This window comes from Aristolochia californica, unplaced genomic scaffold, assembly GCF_029961685.1.
Source record: "Aristolochia californica isolate CCGP_79_NKW_82.1479 unplaced genomic scaffold, dmAriCali1.0.hap1 SCAF_9, whole genome shotgun sequence".
In the NCBI taxonomy this organism is placed as follows: domain Eukaryota; kingdom Viridiplantae; phylum Streptophyta; class Magnoliopsida; order Piperales; family Aristolochiaceae; genus Aristolochia; species Aristolochia californica.
The window spans coordinates 36,790,284-36,808,685 of record NW_027182290.1 but is presented as its reverse complement, the minus strand read 5'-3'; the positions used below and the strand labels follow the sequence as shown (position 1 = coordinate 36,808,685).

Here is an 18,402-nt window from a genome sequence, read left to right as displayed (position 1 = left end):
CCCCAACGCTCGCTGAACCTCTTTCCTCTCACCATCCTAGCATCGATGACCTTCGACGATTTCTCTCCCCCCTCTACAACCTCTCCGGCTCGATTCTAAAGAAACTATGGTTTCTTCCTGGAAATCGAAGGCTTGTTCTTTTTGTTGTTTCTGGATCATTCCTCTGCTTCTCATTTTAATTTTCGGCTCCATTTTCGGAATCGTTCCTCTGCCTCTGCAACCCCTCTTGTTCTATTCGACATAAATTTTGGTAGTTCTGCAAGTTCAGAATCGTTCTTGACCTTTACCTTTGTTTTATGTCACATTGAGTTCAATTTCATAAATTTCATTCTCTGGATCGTGAGATAAAGGGATGGATGCCATAAGATCCTCAAATTTCAGAGGTGAATGTCGGCCAATGTACTAGAACTTACAGAACTTATAGAACCTGTATTTGACCACTGTTTCCCGCAATGATGTTGGAGATTATCCAACATACTTCTTTCTAGTGTGTTTGTGTATTAAACCAGAGAAGCTAATGATCTTGTTAAACATCTGGTACATTGGGATTTCCTGTGATCCATCTAGTAAGAAGAAACAGAAGTTGTGATCACCTAGTTGTGATAATCTCGACTCTCTGTACTAGTTTGGTGTTTGGTGTTTGGTGTTATGATCCAAATTCAACTCAAAGCTCAGGAAGTAAACCACCGAAGAAGGAAGAAAAATATAGTTATTCTAAGGAGGTTAGAATTACATTCCTATAATTTTTTTTCTGGAGTGCGCATCTACATTATTTTTGAACTTGTATCCTACCTATGAATTATGAGTTTGGGTCTAAACACACTATACTAAGTAATTCCAATTCCACAACCACAAGAAAGTCTTGAACGACACCCATACCCAGCAACTGCAACACTTGCATCAAAACTTCCTCTATCAATAACTGTATTGAAAAGGGAATCCCTCTATGAAAACCTTCTATTTCCGACATTGCTAGTCTTAGACTTCTCTTTTCCTATCTCAGAAAGAGATGGAGAAAATTCAGCCAAATTTCTTTTGGACTCAGGTTCATCATCAACTTCTGCAATGCTAACAGGAGTTCCTAAATCGACTCCAAAAGTGTTTGAGATATTTCTTTGTGTGTTTTTGGGGTTTTATTTTGCTGCTTACCATTTTTACTCATGACAACAACATCCTTAAATGGGGTTATAACTTCGTTATCCTACTTTGATGTGGAAAGACAAGCCAGTATATGAAGTTGTTCACCTGCATATTGTTTGTTATATATTGTATAATTATATACGCATAGAAGAATACATGAATTTATTTGAAGATGAAGATGATTCAAGTGATGATTTTGGTAGAAAACATTGTGAAGATAACAATGCAAATGAAAATGAAAACAATGATAATGGATGATTTTGAGGATAATGTGGACACTCAATACTAAGAGGGAATCTGCAGTGCAATCTGCAAGAATATCGTATTTTTGAGATGTATTAACAATTCAGATGTGGCAAAATTATTGACTATTATGTTTTAATGCCATTAAATATTTTTTGTGTCATATTTTGTATGTACAGTTGCAAGTTTTTTATATTAAATAGGTGATCAAGTTATATTTGTATTATTTTTATTTTTATTATTACGATGTTTGCGTAGTACGCTAGGTAGGGAATTTAAACAAATATAACTGCGTATATACATTAGTGTAAGAGTGAGAATTTAAACATTTTTAATATATTAATTGCATTAAGTTTTTGGATATTATAAAAGTAAGTATTTGTGTAAATATTTTACTTTTTATAAATTATGTTAATAAATTAATATTATTTTGATATTACTAATATATATTAAGTTAATAAATATTTTATAATATTCTTTTTATATAATTATTTTATTTTTAGATATTAAAAAATTAAAATTTGATTACAATTTTAATAGTATAAAAGTAAGTGTTTGTTTAATTATTATATTCAATATATCTTATTTATTAACTAATATTCATTTTTTTTCTGAAACATCAGATATATCAAAATATTTTATTTAAAAAATAATCTCTCTACACTTTACACCGCACTTTCCATTGTGCACACTAACACAGACAAGCACTTTATACTGCACTTTACATTGTGCATACTAACAAAAACAAGTACTTCACATTACACTTTCTATTGCGCACACTAACACAAATAAAATGATTCACATTCCCTTACACTTTCACTAAGGAAATTACTTACAATTTCCATCTAACTTTCTCAGCACTTACAAAGTACACCAAGAAAAAGTAAGAAAATCAACATAACCGGAAATTTTCTTTTTTCCTCAAATACTCCTTGAACTAAAAAGGAAAAAAAAATTCACTTCACACCTATTTGGCCACCAATTAATATAGTTATTTAGTTTTTTTATCTATTAGGACTGAATTTTAATCAAAATAAATATAAATTATGTTTATCGGTCTCGTATCTGAGGCGTTTCGGACTTCATATCGGTCTAGGAAATGCTTAATGCATTTCTAACCGTTTCGCCCTGGTGCCAGAAAACGTCTGGGTGAGGTCAATATCCCCGATATGGCGAGTCGGGCAATTGTTTTATCAGAAGGGGTCTGCCCCAATTCCAAATTACACACAAGCAAGCAAGCCTGATAGGCAAGGAGATAAGGAGGAAGCCAGCTCCGGTCCTCTCCCTCTCACTTGGAGCTTTTCTCTCGAAAAATCAAAATGGCTCTGACCCTCGTCACTCCTCACCAAGCTCTTCTTCGCAGAGATTTCACAAATCCAAAGCTCACCTTCTCCGACAAGGTAGTCGAATTTCTCTTTCTTTCCCTCTCCACCTCTCTCTTTCTATTCCACTCCTCAACGCTGTCTTCATTCTGGCAGGTAAAATTGGGAGGCTGTGGGCGATGGACCTGCCGGAAGAAAGACATACACCCGACCTTCTACAATAACGCCAAAGTGTACTGCAACGGAGAGCACGTCATGACCACTGGCGGCACCCAGCCGGAGTACGTTGTGGATGTCTGGTCGGGCAATCACCCATTTTATCTGGGGAATAGGTCGGGTCTCTTGGTGGACGCCGATCAGGTTGAGAAATTCCGTAAGAAGTACGGTGAGCTCACTAGTTTCATGAAGATACCCGTGCTCAAAGGAGAAATCGTCTTACCCACCAAGAAAAAGTCTGCTCCTGCAAAGGGCAAAGGCAAGAAATAAGGTTTTGTTTTGTTTGTGATATTGATTTTCTTGCCTCTTGAGGTCTGAACTCTGGTTCAATCGAAAAAGAAAAAAAGTCTGAACTCAAGTTGGTCTAGGATGTGAGGAAACGTTTACCAACTCATTTTATCTACCGTTTTATAATGATTTCTAAGCTCTGAATCAGTTCATAAATTCATATGATTTACCCCCTAATTTGTTACATCACTATGAACTGTGTGTACATGCTCTCTAGTTAAGAGCATTTACTACTTTTGTGGAAAGAATGGAATATCGATGAACTGCAGATGGACCAGTCTTCTCTCTCTCTCTCTCTCTCTCTCAAGAAAAATGCGAACAGCAGAAAGGCAGCAAGAGGGTTCGAATCATCTCAGTTGCCCAAGCCTTGTAATGTAAAACTAAGTAACATGAATTTCTGGGCGATGAATTTCTGTACTCCGATCACAGGTTTACAGTCACAGGAATGCAACATCGGTTTGAATTGCTCATTTGGTTAGCAATTCTCATCATAAAACTCAAAACGGAAGGTTGTTAACCAAAGGTCTTGAGTTTCCAAGTACAGTTCAGCTGGCTTTTGACATTCAAGTCAGTGAGGGTTGAAGACAATTTTTTTTTTTTTTTTTGTAACTACTAAGGAAATTGTTCTTCAAGAGCAAACTAAGGAAATCATTCGATAGGATGCAGCACCTCTTCACGAGGTAATTCAAAGTCTCCTCTTATAGGCTTACGCTGAGGGTAAGAAGAAAAAGAAAAAAGAGTGCATCATGATCCTATACAATAGGAAAAAAATATGGATTATATCTTTGGGACGTGTAGATGGTTCAATTTTCATCCGGAAGCCAGTTTTTAATTACATAGAGCGCAAAGGCTGCACAAAACCCACAACGAGCCTAACCCACAAAAAGGACAAAAACGCGTCTAACACAAACCCATGCCAAAAGGAAAACCAACCAGCAGAGAAAATGGTTCCTATTATAGCGCCCACCACAACTTGGCTGATGGTGTGAAGTTGTTGTGATACCCGAAGCCATGACTGCCAACAGATGAAAACCTACAAAATTATATCAAAACCATTTATATAACAAGGACGCAAAGGAAAGATCAAATGCAACTACTATTGCTTTGTTGTAAGTCAGATAGAACCCCAGAAAGAATTTCTTTTTTTTTAAATGACAATCAATATAAGAACGAATGGTTTTTAGAGTTTATAAAAGATAAATGGTGATGACTTCAGCAGGTTACCGATGGCTCAATTGACTTGGTGAAAACTCATCTTGACTTGGGCTAGCTTGAGAGATTCATGAGCCAGCCACCTTTAATGGAAGTCCCAACAACTCTCCCAAATTTTGAGTAAACTCAACCCTACCGAAACTTCAAAACAATTGAAGGAACATTGCATACGTTTCAATGTCTTGTGAGATCTAGCTACATGCTTAAAAAACAAGTATCACTTGAGGGAATCAGAGCCAGGTTGAAATTAGGGTGAAGAACCCGGTATGACTTCATCTCTAAACCTAGACTGTTTTCATTCTTGTTTAGATGACAATGAAGTACATGAACTAGGGTAGGTGTCTCATTATTAGACACCATATTGTGACCTTTAAAATCTGATATGGATTGGCCGATACATGATCATACGCCAAACAGTATTATCCTGTCTTGAGTTGAAAAAAATTATGAAAAGAGAAAAATGCATAAGGTTACACATTGGTGGAGAGTATTAGCATCTCCAAAATTAGAAAGAAATCAGCGACCACCCTTAATACACAAAAAAGTACAGGGCATATGACATTAGGTCAAAAGCTTACCAGATATGCTCCACTACTTAGGACAAGAGCTCCAACGGACAGGGTAGGAGCATTTATTCCCAGCCACTCAAACACTGTCAGATGAAGACCAAGGAGCAGTCATAAGCAAACCAATTACATGGCATGTGGATGATAAGACAAGGCTGTGTTTAGACACTCCATGAATTTTCAAAAAGCTAGGTCCAAAATCAGTCACTTTAGCAGTGAGGAAACTAATCCCGCAAAGAACCAGCTTACATACAGATTTGTTGAATTTGTCTGACTCAGAATGAAGACAGAACACAAACCAAATCTGCTTTGACAAATTTTGACTTAATAAAACCAGTTTTGAACCGGCTAACCTTTGAACATATACGAGTTATTAAGGACACAGGGAAATACCAAAAATAAATATCTCAATTTATAAAATTATTATATTATTCCCATCAGTATTAGACAATACACCTTAGTTAACTGCAATCAGATCTCCCAAGAAGGTTTGACAAAAAAAAATGCAGACAAAACATATCCTCTGTTGGTAAGGAATGGCCGCACCATTACATATACCAAGAGATTAGAAAATATTGTCCATAGAACACATGCCCAATCATTTACCAACCATAATACCTATAAAATTTGTATTAAAACCATTCATTACACTTTTTAAAATTAACACTATCTTTTGCAACATAGTAACTAAAATATTTTTTTTTCTGAATGGTTAACTAAAATACATGTTAGACATGCATACAAGTAAATTTGATGCTGTCAATGCTGAAATACCAAGTCTGTCATCCATATGATGTGGAAAAGAGAACGAAATGCATTAAGAGCATATACAGTAGATACACTCTCCAGAATAATAAAGGACATAAGACACTCCAATCATGTCAAGCAATGAACATACAATGGAGAATAATCCAATTACCCAGAAGACATGAATCTGCAAATTCGATTGGCATCATAAGACAAGATCTGCTTGCTTAATGAAGCTTGCCAACTCCATGCTCAGGCTGTCAATTAGCATTTAGTTGATTGTTATGAATTCACTACAAAATGGAGAGAAGCTACTTATTTCCTAAAGTGGGATCACTGTATGCTCCGGGAAATGCATTTTCAAGCTGGAGTATCGGTCAAATACAAAATGGAGAGTGTTTTCCAGTAAATTGGGAACATGATTCCAGCCCAGGTATATGCCATAGCCTATGTTGTAGAGTAAGTTTGTCATTGCCGAGTAGGGTAATAACAGAAATGGATAAATAATATGAACTGAATGTTTTCCTCTCTTGGCGCTTTTGCCCAGAACTTCAATGATCAGTGAGGCAAAAACGCCAGAAACTAGAAAAATACTATAAAATTGGAAAATAAATATGATTCTAAAAAATCCACTGCATCCACAAAATGCAAAGCACTTTACACATGGTCAGTCACTGGCAATAATTATTTTGAATTCCAACATTATGGGCCACAGCAAAGTGATTCTGAAAGTTAGGAGACTTAACCCACACTGACAGGGGTCTACAAAATCCCACAATGTGTGAACTTGTTATGTGTTTTTTTTTTTTTTTTTGCTCCACTTAAAATTCAATTAAAATAAGTTCAAACAATGCCTGCAACTAAGAATAAGGTAGTACATATAACATGGAAACCTATTCTTCCTTTCTCTTCTCTAGCTACTGCTCACTTTTAGGAATTTGTGAAGACATTATAGGAAATGTTAACTAGTTGTATAATTCCATGCTCTCTGAGTCGAGCATTTTTGGATATTGCAATATCAATGCCAATGGTTTAACAAACAGGAGTTCGCAAAAGACCTGGGATACAATCACTAATAGCAAACAGGAAACAAGTTATTGAGTTTCAGCATGCATATTAATACTTACGTGCAAGAGCAATAAACACAACAAAGAAGAAGATAGATTGAGCATGAGAAGAAGGCATCCCAGGGTCAGATTTCAATGCAGGTACTGGTCGCTGTTGGTTCAGTATCCTCTTTAAAGTAATGGAGAGCCACATGTTTAGGATTGACCCCATTGCAGTCCATAAAACTTCAGCATCATGCTTCCAGATAAGTATAGCACCAAAAATAGCAGCAACGACCCACTTGCTCTGCTATCAATGGTAGAAGAACTGGCATCAGGTAAAATGTATATGTTAAAATAGAGTTCAAAAGTAAGGTAGTATCAGAAGCTTAAAGTTTTCAAAGAGGTCATCAATGGAATAGATAACTGCGACAATTTTGAGGACATAAACCTTGATGGAAATTCTCAGAACTGACATGAAATACTTTATATCTATTTGATTGAGACAGGGGAAGTATGTATAGCATTGTCTCCGCTGTTCAGTGGAGAAACTGCCCCGTTGAATCCATTAGAGCTTCAGTTAATTTTTGAATCGATTGAAAAGTAAAGGAAAGCCTATATCTTCTTTTAGAGCCATCTGTCATCATATGAATGGATTCATCTTCTTTTAGAGTAAGCTAACAACAAATGAGTGGCTTACTTGAATTAGTGATGGGTAATGAAACCTAAAATTCAGACCGATAAGCGTGATCGATGACCTCAGAGCAGCATACCAAATAGGATCCCGCACTCGAAGTTCCAAACCCCAACATAACTAATCATAAGTCAGACCACTATCATCCAATACAACGTATTTTATATCAAAATTTCATGTGCGACAACTGTAGAACCGGAAGTTACGCATAAGAAGAATAACAGTTACCGATTTATTCAGTGCGTATTCCAGTCCACTCGGTGCAAAACCTTGTTGAAACTCTGGTAACCCATTATCCAAAATAGCTTCTGTCTCCACAAAGGCACCATCTTCTCCGGCAGTGCCGCTTCTAAAAGCAACAACTTGACTTAATTCAGTCATGGGTTTCTGCTCCGGAAACGTGTCTCTTGAAGACCCAGATCGCTGCGAAGCAAAACAAACCGACTCGGAGTTTTGCAAGGTATGAAATATAATGGGGTTTGGCGATTTCAAGCGAGATGTAAGCGAAGGAGAGAATTTGAGATTGGCCGTGTAAGAAGAAGTCGTGGCGGCAGCCATTTTAGTTCGGGTGAAAGGTAAGGAGCAGGAAACAGGTCGCAGAGTGAGCATGAGAATTATCAGTTGTAAATGTGAAAGGAATCTGATCCTTTGCTAGTGTAGGGTATACAAGCATGAGAATTATCAGTTGTAAATATGAAAGGAATCTAATACTTTGCTAGTGTAGGGTATACAACCAAAGTTTCGCATAGGGTTGGATAATGGGGAGGATACAACCAAAGTCTCTCCTGGGTTTAGCTAGAAGTAGGGAGGATACAACAAAGTCTCACATGGAGTTGGCTATAAGTGGGGAAGATACAACCAAAGTCTCACATAGGATTGGCTAGAAGTGGGGAGGATACAACCAAAATCTCACATGGGGTTTGTAGAAGTGTAAAAGTGTAGAAGTGTGGAAGATGTGGATATATTAGTGTGGACACTATATCCATCGGGATAAGGCGGGGTAAAACCCATGAAATAGGTGGTATCTAAATATATGGATATATAAGTATGAATACTATATCCATTGGGATAAGGCGGGGTAAAACCCATGAAATAGGTGGTATCTATAAGATTTCCAGAGTAAACAATTGTTGTGCTTCATTGTTGAGAAGGGGGTCGAAACTCCAACGAGCTCCTCAGAGAAGTGTACATAGGGGGGGGTTAGTCCACAATGAAGTGGAATGAATTCTCCCCGCATTACCTAGTTCATCTCATTTATGGTGTTAGTCCAGAATGACTTGACTTGAAGTGAGATAACACCGTTTCATCTCCTCAGGCAAAAACGACGGAATTCTGTTTCCGCCCTTTTTTTCAAGTCATCGAATTACCACGAGCGACGGCGTCGCTTCTTCCCTCCCCCCCCCCCCCCGAAACTAAAAAATCACCCTCATTTCCTGTCTCCTCTCCTCTCGCTCAGCCTTCGTCTCTGGACGAAATTTTTTGCCCGACTTCGTCTCTGCTCCTCTCGCTCGGCTCTCGTCTGCTCGCTCTGCTCCTCTCGCTCGGCGCTCGTCTTCGTTCTCTGCTTCCTCTCTCTTGTTATCTCTCGTTTTCGCCCCATCTCCCTCTCTCGTCTCTTTCTCTCTCGGCCTTTCTCTTCCCTCTCCCTCTCTCGTCTCCCTCTCTCTTTTCCCTCTCTCTTTTCCCTCTAGGCCTCCATCTCTTTTCACTCTCGGCCTCCCTCTTCCTTCTCGTTCTCGCTCTTCTCTTTCCTCCTCCCCCGATTTCCTTTGATTTAACCTATTCCGGTTTCGAATTCCTTCGATTTCCTTCAAACTTCTTCGATTTTCGACGGTTAGGCGTCGATTTTTTCTATTGGGCTTACATGTCCCCATTCGGCGGTGATTTTCCCCAAATTTCATAAGGTAATCCGAAACCCTAATTTTTTTTTCAACTAATTTAGTTTTGTGTTTGAGTTAATTTTAATTTTTGTGCGTAATTTATCTTGATTGTGGCCTAATTTTGGGATTTAGGGTTCAAATTCGTGTTTATAGGGTTTAATTTCAGGATTAGAGTTGGGGTTTGAATAATTTTGTAGATATACAAATTTAAAATATTCAGATATTTAGGAATAGATAGAATTCATAATTTCAATATCTAAATCAAGCAATGATCTTTCCTACTCCTTTGTTTGTGAGCTTGTGATGGTTGGATGATGTTTTATATTCATATGTTTGAGAAAAAACTTTACCTGGATGACTGATTTGCTATCTTTCTTATCAGGTTAAGAGGACACTTATGAACTACTATGGACATTTCAAGTTCTTGGTATAGATAAAAGTGCTAATATAAGCTTAGAAATGTCTCTATTGTTGTTGAGAAAGCAGTAATGTTTCTTTCTTTCTTTATTTTCTTGTTTTGCATGTATTTCTGAATATCTTTCCATATTGCATTTAGCACTAGTGCTCAAGTGGACTTTTCCTGTATATGTTGAAGAATAAGTTCCTATCAACCTGCTACTGGGTGGCACTTGAAACACTTGCAGTCTTTCTTAAATTAGTAGGCCAGTTGAAGTGGCTCCAATGGGAGGAATGAAATCTATTTACAAAGGGAAGCAGGTCTCATCCATTAACAAGTCATTTGTGGTGATTTACCTCTTGAAGTTTGCTTTTCCCATGAGTTGTGTAGCCTATAGTTTCTGTTCAGTGTTTCTGCCTATGTCTCAAGGTTTTGGTTCATTCGATGCTATCACTCATGGCATCAGACTCATTTGCAGTGATTGCAGAAATGTAGACAACAAACTCGACGAAGGCAAAGGGTGTGCCAAGGATCATCCACCTGAGAGCGACGCATCTGAAATCAAAAGGTCATCACTACCAAATTCATTTTCATTGTCTACCTTTTCCTCTGCTAAAGAGCAAGGGAGGAAAAGGCAATGGAGGCTTCCTTCCAGCATATGTATGATACTACCAACTGAAGGGAGAAGAGTCGGATCATCTTGTGTGCACCAAATGGCCACTATAAGCATTTTTCTTCGTTTCTCATCCAATGCATTGCCTTGTATTCCTCCCATTGGAGTCACTCTTCTGCTAATCATTTTGGAATAATTTTAGGAAAATTATACATCCATGTTTCAGGTTAAATATTTAATAACAGATGGTTTGCTCATCTCAAATTTGTTTGTACTATTCATGGCAGATTGGCATTGTGAAAAATGACATTCTCAAATTGGTTGACAGTATTGAAAGTTATGGTATGCATCTAAAATATTTGTAAACAAAGTACTGCTCAAAATGTGTAGCGAGCGTCCTCTAGACTTGAAGGAAGCCATTGCAAGTGTTTGTTTTGCTGCACATCCCAGATGGTTGAACTGCAACAGATTCAAATGCAGATTGCCATTCACATGAAATATAATCTGGGATCTGCATATAAATTAAAATAACAGCTTCTAATACATTGCCTTCCATACATCAAACCAAAATTGTACTGGAACATAAAACAGAGAAAAGAAGCTTGCTACAAGTCAGAAGAAGGTACACAACCTTCAATTTCAACTCAGCTTGAAATAATCTCAATTAATCAATGGATCAATCATCTCTTTACACAAAATAAAAAATAAAAAAATTAGCCTCTTGTACCTAGCACAGTGAACTAATCAGGTTGCGTCAAGAAAACAATGTTGTGACAAATGTACAAAAATCTCATGCTTGTATGGAGCATAAATCTTCAAACGCTGTTTTGATGTTAGGTCTCTCATTTACAGGAAGAATACATCTCAAAGAAACTGCAAGCAGTTCATCCATAGCTCTCGGAGCTTCCTCCAAACACGTAATGTCTCTGTTATTATAAAATAATTTATTAATTATATTCATTTATGTTATTTTTAACTGTTTTATGTTCTTTAAATAATTTATTCTAGTCACACGTAATTAGTATATTAATTTATAATAAATTTTAATCATTAATTGGTTAATTATCCAATTGCTATAATTAATTAAACCATTATGTTTATTTATTATATTCCCTTATGTTATTTTTTAATTTTTATTAATTTTATATAATTTATTCTAGTCACATGTAATTAGTATATTAATTTATAATGAATTGTAATCATTAATTGGTTAATTATCCAATTACTATAATTAATTAAACCATTAGGTTTATTTATTATATTCCCTTTTATTTTTTATTTTTTTAATTAATTTTATATAATTTATTCATGTCACATGTAATTATTGTTTTAATTTATAATAAACTATAATCATTAATTGGTTTAATTATCCAATTTTTATAATTAATTAAACCATTATGTTTATTTATTATATTCCTTTATGTTATTTTTTAATTTTTTATTAATTTTATATAATTTATTATAGTCACACGTAATTATTGTTTTAATTTATAATAAACTATAATCATAAAAAGTTACTCATTCTCTTCTTTATTTAGAAAAGGACACTGGAATCTGTTTTCCAGGCACTAACACTGGAATCTATTTTCCAGCCACTTCAACTGGCCTGGACTAACACCCAAACATGAGTTGAAGTGGAAGCAATTCATCTCACTTCAATTCAATTTTCCACTTCATTTCCACTTCATTGTGGACTCACCCCCCCATAGGTAGTTTGAAGTTTCAATTTGACATAGCTGTCTTATGGCTACTATCATTTGTCATCTCCAATAGTGAATTGGTGGAATTATCGGAATTGTCTTTAGCTGTACGAGGAGGGACCGAGGACTACGACAAGCATGGGTTTTTATTTGTTTTCAATCTTCATAATCAGAAAAGCGTCTATTTTCTGGCGAGTGTCCGCCCAAGTGTCACTCTCCGACCCTGCTAATGGCCCCGAGCTCCTGCTATCAGACAAGATAAGCGAATTGCTAGGAGCCTAACTCTGATTCTAGCAACAAAAGAAACCAACTTGGCTGGTTGTCATGGTTGAAGAAGACGAGCAACAAAAGAGTCTCTAACGCTACCTGGCGACGCCTCCAAAGTGCCAAGAGGCCACAAGAGCTTTCTTCTTTCTCTTCTCGATATGAATATTCATTCTTAGGCTTTTTTGTTTTGAAAAAAAATGCATCAACTATTATTACTGTGATTATTAGACTTTGCTAAATCGGCTTGAATTTTCAATATTATTGAAAGACGACATGGTGACTTGGTGTACAGAGGACATTTTTAATAAACAAGCATCAGAAAATTGCACAATGATTCTGATTGATGGTATTTTTGGCGTTTATAGTTCTAAACATTAGCAGGCAAAAATTCTAATCCTTGCACTGTTGTTGGATCCGCCATTTCCAGCCCTACGAAAGCATTCAAGCATCTGTCATGGCTCCTCCATATGTATTCAAGCGTTTTTAAGTTTCACAAACACAGTTCTAATCCTTCCGCTCTAACTGGTCTAACCATCTCGAAAGGAAAACTAAAAAAGGAAAAGGTGGTGAGAGATTGTTAAGATAAAGAGTAGTCACGACGTGGAGAGGAGTAAGAGAGAGAGAGGGAGAAGATCTTAAAGAAGAGATTAGTATCACCTTTCAGACATTCATCTTTTTACTTTAGAGCCACTAAAGACCCGTAATCATTTCAAGCAGATTGTTAGTGCAGAGAGACGAAGAATATTAGCATGACTGACCTTTTTCTGCACTCGTTCAAAAGCAGTAGCTCCCACCAAAGCGTCTTTCACTTCATCTTCTTCACTTTTTTTTTGGTGAGTGGGTTCACTACCACAGTTGCTTTGGGATAAAAGCAAATTCATGGAAGCTTCATTCATCATATTTAACTGATTCAAATGAAGTGGTTCATTTGGTAAATGCTGTAGAGAGTTTAATATTTGAAGCTTAATGCTAATAATAATTATCTCAATCAAGAGTGTTCTAACCGTTGGGTTTCTCTTTTTAAATTCTAATGTTTGAGGTTCCTTGCCGCGAGACCGAAGAATAAGGTGAAGATCCATGTCTGGCCACGTGGACGCCCCAGCGGATTAAAATAACTGAAAAGAGAGAATTGTGGCGAAAATTATTGGTGGGCCACTGTGAGACAAAAAGCTTCCGAATTTTAAGGGGAAAAGAGAGCAGACGTGGGATTTCCTTAGGCTCTAAGTGACTCTTAATGGGCCGTTTTTTTTGCGAACCTTTCGTTCGTTTCCTTCGACCAATTGACTCTTGCATCCTTTTTTTTCCTTTGGTTCTAAGTTTCTCTCCGGATCCGAATCTAGACCGGAATCAGATCCGTCTTCTTGAAACTGCAGTATTTACACCGAACTTGAAGCCACAGAATCCCGTGACAATTTTCTTCCTCCAGAAAAGCTAAGCTGATTGGGACTAACTTGGGAGAGAGAAGCCTCCCAAAGAAAGAGACCGCTTCAATTATCTCACAGGATCCTAACCATCTTTTCACAATAATAAATAGCTTATATTTCTGTACCTAATCCGAGTCTCTTTTTATCTTTTCAAGCGAGTAGGGTTAAGATAAAACCGTGATTACTGCTTTGTCTCGTCAATGGCAGATAAAGAGAAGATAAAGAGAAGATAAAGAAGAAAGTATGGATTTGTTAAAGACACACATACCGGCCAAGTATTTGTAAGCAAATATGGAGGCGACGCCTGGATGTATTAGGTGATGTTCTTGAAGCCTCTTATCTTCTTTTTTGACTTTTTTGGCTAATTTCGGATTTGCTTAGTTTAATTCCTCTCTGATCATGAAATAAAGCAAAGCAGATGTTTCCGTAAAGCGAGCTAAGATTTTCCTTAACCTAATCTCCTACTTTACTCCTCACTAATCCAACAATTAGTTGGCTAATGATAACACAAATTAAAGAAACGAAAAATAAGTTTGAATTGAAACCGTGAAACCCGGTGCGACCCCCACGCCGGATTCTGTCGTGCCACTCCGACCACCCAAACTTGCAGAGAAAGAAAAGACGGTGACGGGTGACGGGTGACGGGTGACGGGTGACGGATGACTCATGAATGCCTTCAAAATCGGGAAATATATTTCTCCCCTGATTATCCGGTGTTCGCTGCCCGAGGACGTATTTTACTCTTTTCCCCCTATTTTTTAAATTAGCCAACCGTATGCGTAGTATTTGTTAGACGAGAGATTTAATAAAAGAGTGTACGGGCTCGATCGCGTGTCCGACAGGGCGTGTCAGGGGAAACTGGTGATGGAACCCTGGTCCGGTCTCTAATTGTTTTTTCTTCTTCCGCGCTATGAGTGTGACCATCTTTAAAGGTTTTAATTCGTCAAAGCTCCTCCATGTACGAGACGTGCAGACGGAGAAAGCCCAGGGGCCAACGGCAGATGAAGGGTCACGTGATGCCTATTCGTGCAGGAAAACCATGGTTCAGGTGTACCAAAATAGGAAAGCCTCCGTACCGTGGGAGAACGCACGAGAGCCCGTTCCATACCCATAAACCGCAATCAGCAACAAGGCTTGGATTTGGAGCTAATTATGTCGTGTTTGATTGCAGCAAATAAGACAATGGTGGGCTCCACTGTTTCCTTGTTTTCAATTATATCAAGTCGTGGAAAGATCTTGGCACAAGACTCGAAAACAAAAAAAAAACACACACACACGCAGAGCAGCGAATTAGGTGGGAGACGACTGTTTCTCATTTATAACCCAACCAACGTCCCGCTACGGGCCGTGACACGAGAAATGTTCAAATTGCCACGGTAAGGAGTGACACAGTAAGGGTGCACATGCCGCACGCGTGCTTTTGTTCCATGACTGTGCGCGTCTACTATTTCTTGGGTTTACGTACGACGGCTACTATTTCCATGACTTACCGCGGGTTGTGGCTATAAAATGAGGAGCTACTCGCTGGTGGCTCCAGCTATTGGAAGCAGCGATTACTAAACAGAGCGTCAGCACGAAACTGAAGAAAAAACCACAGCTTAAACCCTCTTCAGGTCTTTCCTGGTCCTTCCTTTTTACTTTGGTTCCTTCCCTCCCCCCCTTTACTCGTTTCGAAACTTCAATAGCGGGAAAGGTGAGCCATCCGAGAGCCGGCGGGATCTCACTGATATCCTTCCTACTCCCGATGCTAAAATCTGTCATTGATCGAGTGTTCTCCCTGAAACACGCTTGAAAGTTTCTTTCTCCATTTCCCTTCACCTTTTTTATCTACTGCGTTCTTATCCTCTGCCCATCTGATCCGCTACAAATTGAGGCATTTAAAGAAATCGCTGCGCTAATTTCTACCTAGCGTTTGATGCGAGGACTGATTGATTGGTGCCTTCTTGTCAGTGCGGAGCTAGATCCGGAGAAGCTGAGGGAAGAACTATATATCTTCGTCCGATCTCCCAAGGCGTCGATTAATGAGAAAAAATACCATTGAACTCTGCTTAATGACGTCGTGAAGTCCGCCAGTCCATCTTTTGGCCTCTCTTTCCTAACCTTTTGTTTTCCGCAAGTCGAGTAAGTTAGCTCCGAGCGGGAAAGTACAGAAGAGAGGATGGATTCCTTCACGATCGATCCGGTGAAAGCGGAGAAAGCATTGGCGATGGGCCGGTACCGTCGAATTCAGAAACTAGCCAGCATTTTCCGCTGCGTCGAGGTCTTTGTCGGGCTCGTCTTCCTGGCCTGGATCTCCTTCCGCCTTCCGATCGCAATCGAGATCTCCGGCGCACTCTTCCGCCAGCTCTTAAACCTCGTCGTCAGCCCTCGGTTTGTGTTCCTTGTAGGAAACGCCATCATCATCACCCTAGTTGCCAAGTCCGGCCAGTTTTCCGTCAAAAACTCGGGTAGCTCCTCTTCCGCCTGCACCGATCTCTACGAGGAATTCTTGAAGACCAGTGAAAGTCGGGCCAAGGTCCGTACGGATGAAGAGGTCGTATACCAGGACAAAACCGTGTGCGTGGAGAGTCGATACGAAAGTGCTGGTACGAGCTCGAGTACGATTTCACCTAATAAGGAAGAGTCTCCCAAGTGCTGTTCTGAGAGAATAGTGTTTCCCGAGACGAAGCCGACACTCGAGCGGTCGGAAATGGAGATAGATTGGGAAGAGGAAAAAGGCGAGGAGGTGGACATGAGTAACGAAGAGTTCCGTCGCGCGGTGGAGGCGTTCATAGCGAAGCAGCAAAAGTTTCAGAGAGAGGAGTCCAAGGCCATTGTGTTACATGACTGTTTCTGAGTTAGAAAAATTCACCGGCATCACAGCGTTACGAGAAAGGGAATATCGTCTCTGAAATTTCCTTCTCTTCAGTTTGATTTTCTTTCATATTTTTACGATGTTCATGGCGGTTCTGTTCATAGCAAATAGTTTTGAAGAACCACGGACTTGCAGTACTACTCTGCCATACTTGCCGTCTGTCGATCTCAAAATTTTTTTCTCTGCCCAACATCGTTTTTTCTCTTCTTCTTAATCCATTAATTTGGAGATGAATTGGTTATTACTTGCTACGCTAATTCAAGTTCCACAAGTTTTTCGATTTCAGTCATTCCAGGAACCGTCTTTTTCTTTGAAAGGAATAAGAAGCTTTTTCTTTTTGCTATGTACTAGAAAAGCTTGACTCAGTCTAAGCGAGTTGAGCGAGTGATGGTGTAGCATCTATAGATTCGGGCATGAAGATAGTATAATGCGGAATTCTGTGGAATATGGATCAAAAGGGTTTTGGATGATGGGAGTAGGCTGGCATGCACCCCAAGAGTAAGAAATGGGTTTCACCCTGGAAATGTCAAAAAGGTAAATGAACCAGACTGTATTCCCAGAAGTACCTGCCTCTGTAAATATATGCTTTTATGGAAGACCCCTCTCAATCTTTCGTTTTTCCATTTATCAATTTTATGCCATACATCCTATTCACATAGATCTATTCCTATTCCCTCATATGTGCAGTAAAGCATCTTCAATTCTTATTTCTATCCAAAAGGAGAGGTTGGAATCAGATTAGGGTGTAATCTCACTAACTCTCACGATTATATCCCGCAGAAATCCCACCCTTATTTTTTATATATTTCATGTATGGGTTTCTGGGTATGAAGATTGTTCTGTGTTTTATGCAATCGAGAAGGATCAAATTTGATTTTGTGCTAATGGTTTTGCAAGGCCCACATGCTTCAAGATTCGGATAATGTCGCTTATTGGCTGTCAGTTTTCTTAACCTCATATTCTTCATCGTTATTCCTCCCTTTACTCATGGTCTGATATCGATTTTGTAAGCTAGAATATTAAGTTACGGAAGAAGAAATCCGTTTTCTCTCTTTCGAGTCATGTCTTACTTGGAGTGGCAACAGGCAGCTGAAGCAAATGAAAAGAAAGAAGAGTCCAGAGGATCAGAATAATATGCGCACTTCCGGCAATAATATCTTTGTCTCTGCCCACTTGCTATCACAATCTCATCTTACTCTCTTCGTCAGTGTGAAAAAACAAAATATCGATATCAGAAAGAGAAGCAAAAGTGTGGGGAAAAAAAATGGTTCCTTCTATAGAATCTGATTGAAATCGTTTCTCCAACAGATTCTCAGCAATTTGGTTTCTGTGTCTTGGATGAGTTTATTTTCACGAGTAAAAGTTTAGAACGTCACAATCCTGATAATATAGAATGAACACAGGAGACAGCCTGGATCTGTTTGGTGTTTGTTCGACGAGATAGCATCGCATGCTGAAAGGAACCCAATTCTTATTAAAAGGCTCATCTATCGATTACCTACCCTGCACCCACTAAGGTGCCTTACTGTGTTCACTGCCACTGGGTTTGGTCTCTTCACTAGGGACAAATGCGACAAGACAAGCAGTAGAAGAACCTGTGCTCGCAGATGGAAGCTAATTATCTAATCAGAACTGGTGTCCGAACAACTATCTTTCACTCGTCAACTACTACGACAATTAGGCCGTACTCAGCGATTGAAGAATGGATCAGAGAAGTGTCTACCTATAATCGTACTGAATGTACTATTTTAGTATTTGATACATGAAAAAGAGAAACAAGTGGCATTGTCTCC

General features: G+C 38.6%; 2 protein-coding genes and 1 pseudogene across 2 annotated transcripts; 2 read left to right on the top strand and 1 right to left on the bottom strand.

The window, feature by feature from the left end:
* The first annotated feature begins 2,588 nt into the window (after positions 1-2,588).
* LOC137941179 (large ribosomal subunit protein bL31c) lies at positions 2,589-3,589 on the top strand. Its single transcript, XM_068786482.1, has 2 exons — positions 2,589-2,783; positions 2,862-3,589. Exons 1-2 carry the CDS (start codon positions 2,703-2,705, stop codon positions 3,189-3,191), a joined length of 411 nt encoding a protein of 136 aa, XP_068642583.1. The 5' UTR covers positions 2,589-2,702; the 3' UTR covers positions 3,192-3,589.
* Positions 3,590-3,948: 359 nt separating this feature from the next.
* Positions 3,949-8,087, bottom strand: LOC137941825 (lipid phosphate phosphatase epsilon 2, chloroplastic-like; annotated as a pseudogene).
* Positions 8,088-15,311: 7,224 nt separating this feature from the next.
* Positions 15,312-16,952, top strand: LOC137941871 (uncharacterized). The gene has a single exon (XM_068787480.1). The coding sequence runs from the start codon at positions 15,914-15,916 to the stop codon at positions 16,589-16,591; it is 678 nt and encodes a 225-aa protein (XP_068643581.1). The 5' UTR covers positions 15,312-15,913; the 3' UTR covers positions 16,592-16,952.
* Positions 16,953-18,402: the final 1,450 nt, after the last annotated feature.

Coding starts and splice junctions, on each gene's coding strand:
- LOC137941179 (XM_068786482.1), top strand. CDS start 2,703: ATGGCTCTGACCCTCGTCACTCCTCACCAAGCTCTTCTTCGCAGAGAT. Junction 2,784..2,861: donor AGCTCACCTTCTCCGACAAG/GTAGTCGAATTT, acceptor TCATTCTGGCAG/GTAAAATTGGGAGGCTGTGG.
- LOC137941871 (XM_068787480.1), top strand. CDS start 15,914: ATGGATTCCTTCACGATCGATCCGGTGAAAGCGGAGAAAGCATTGGCG.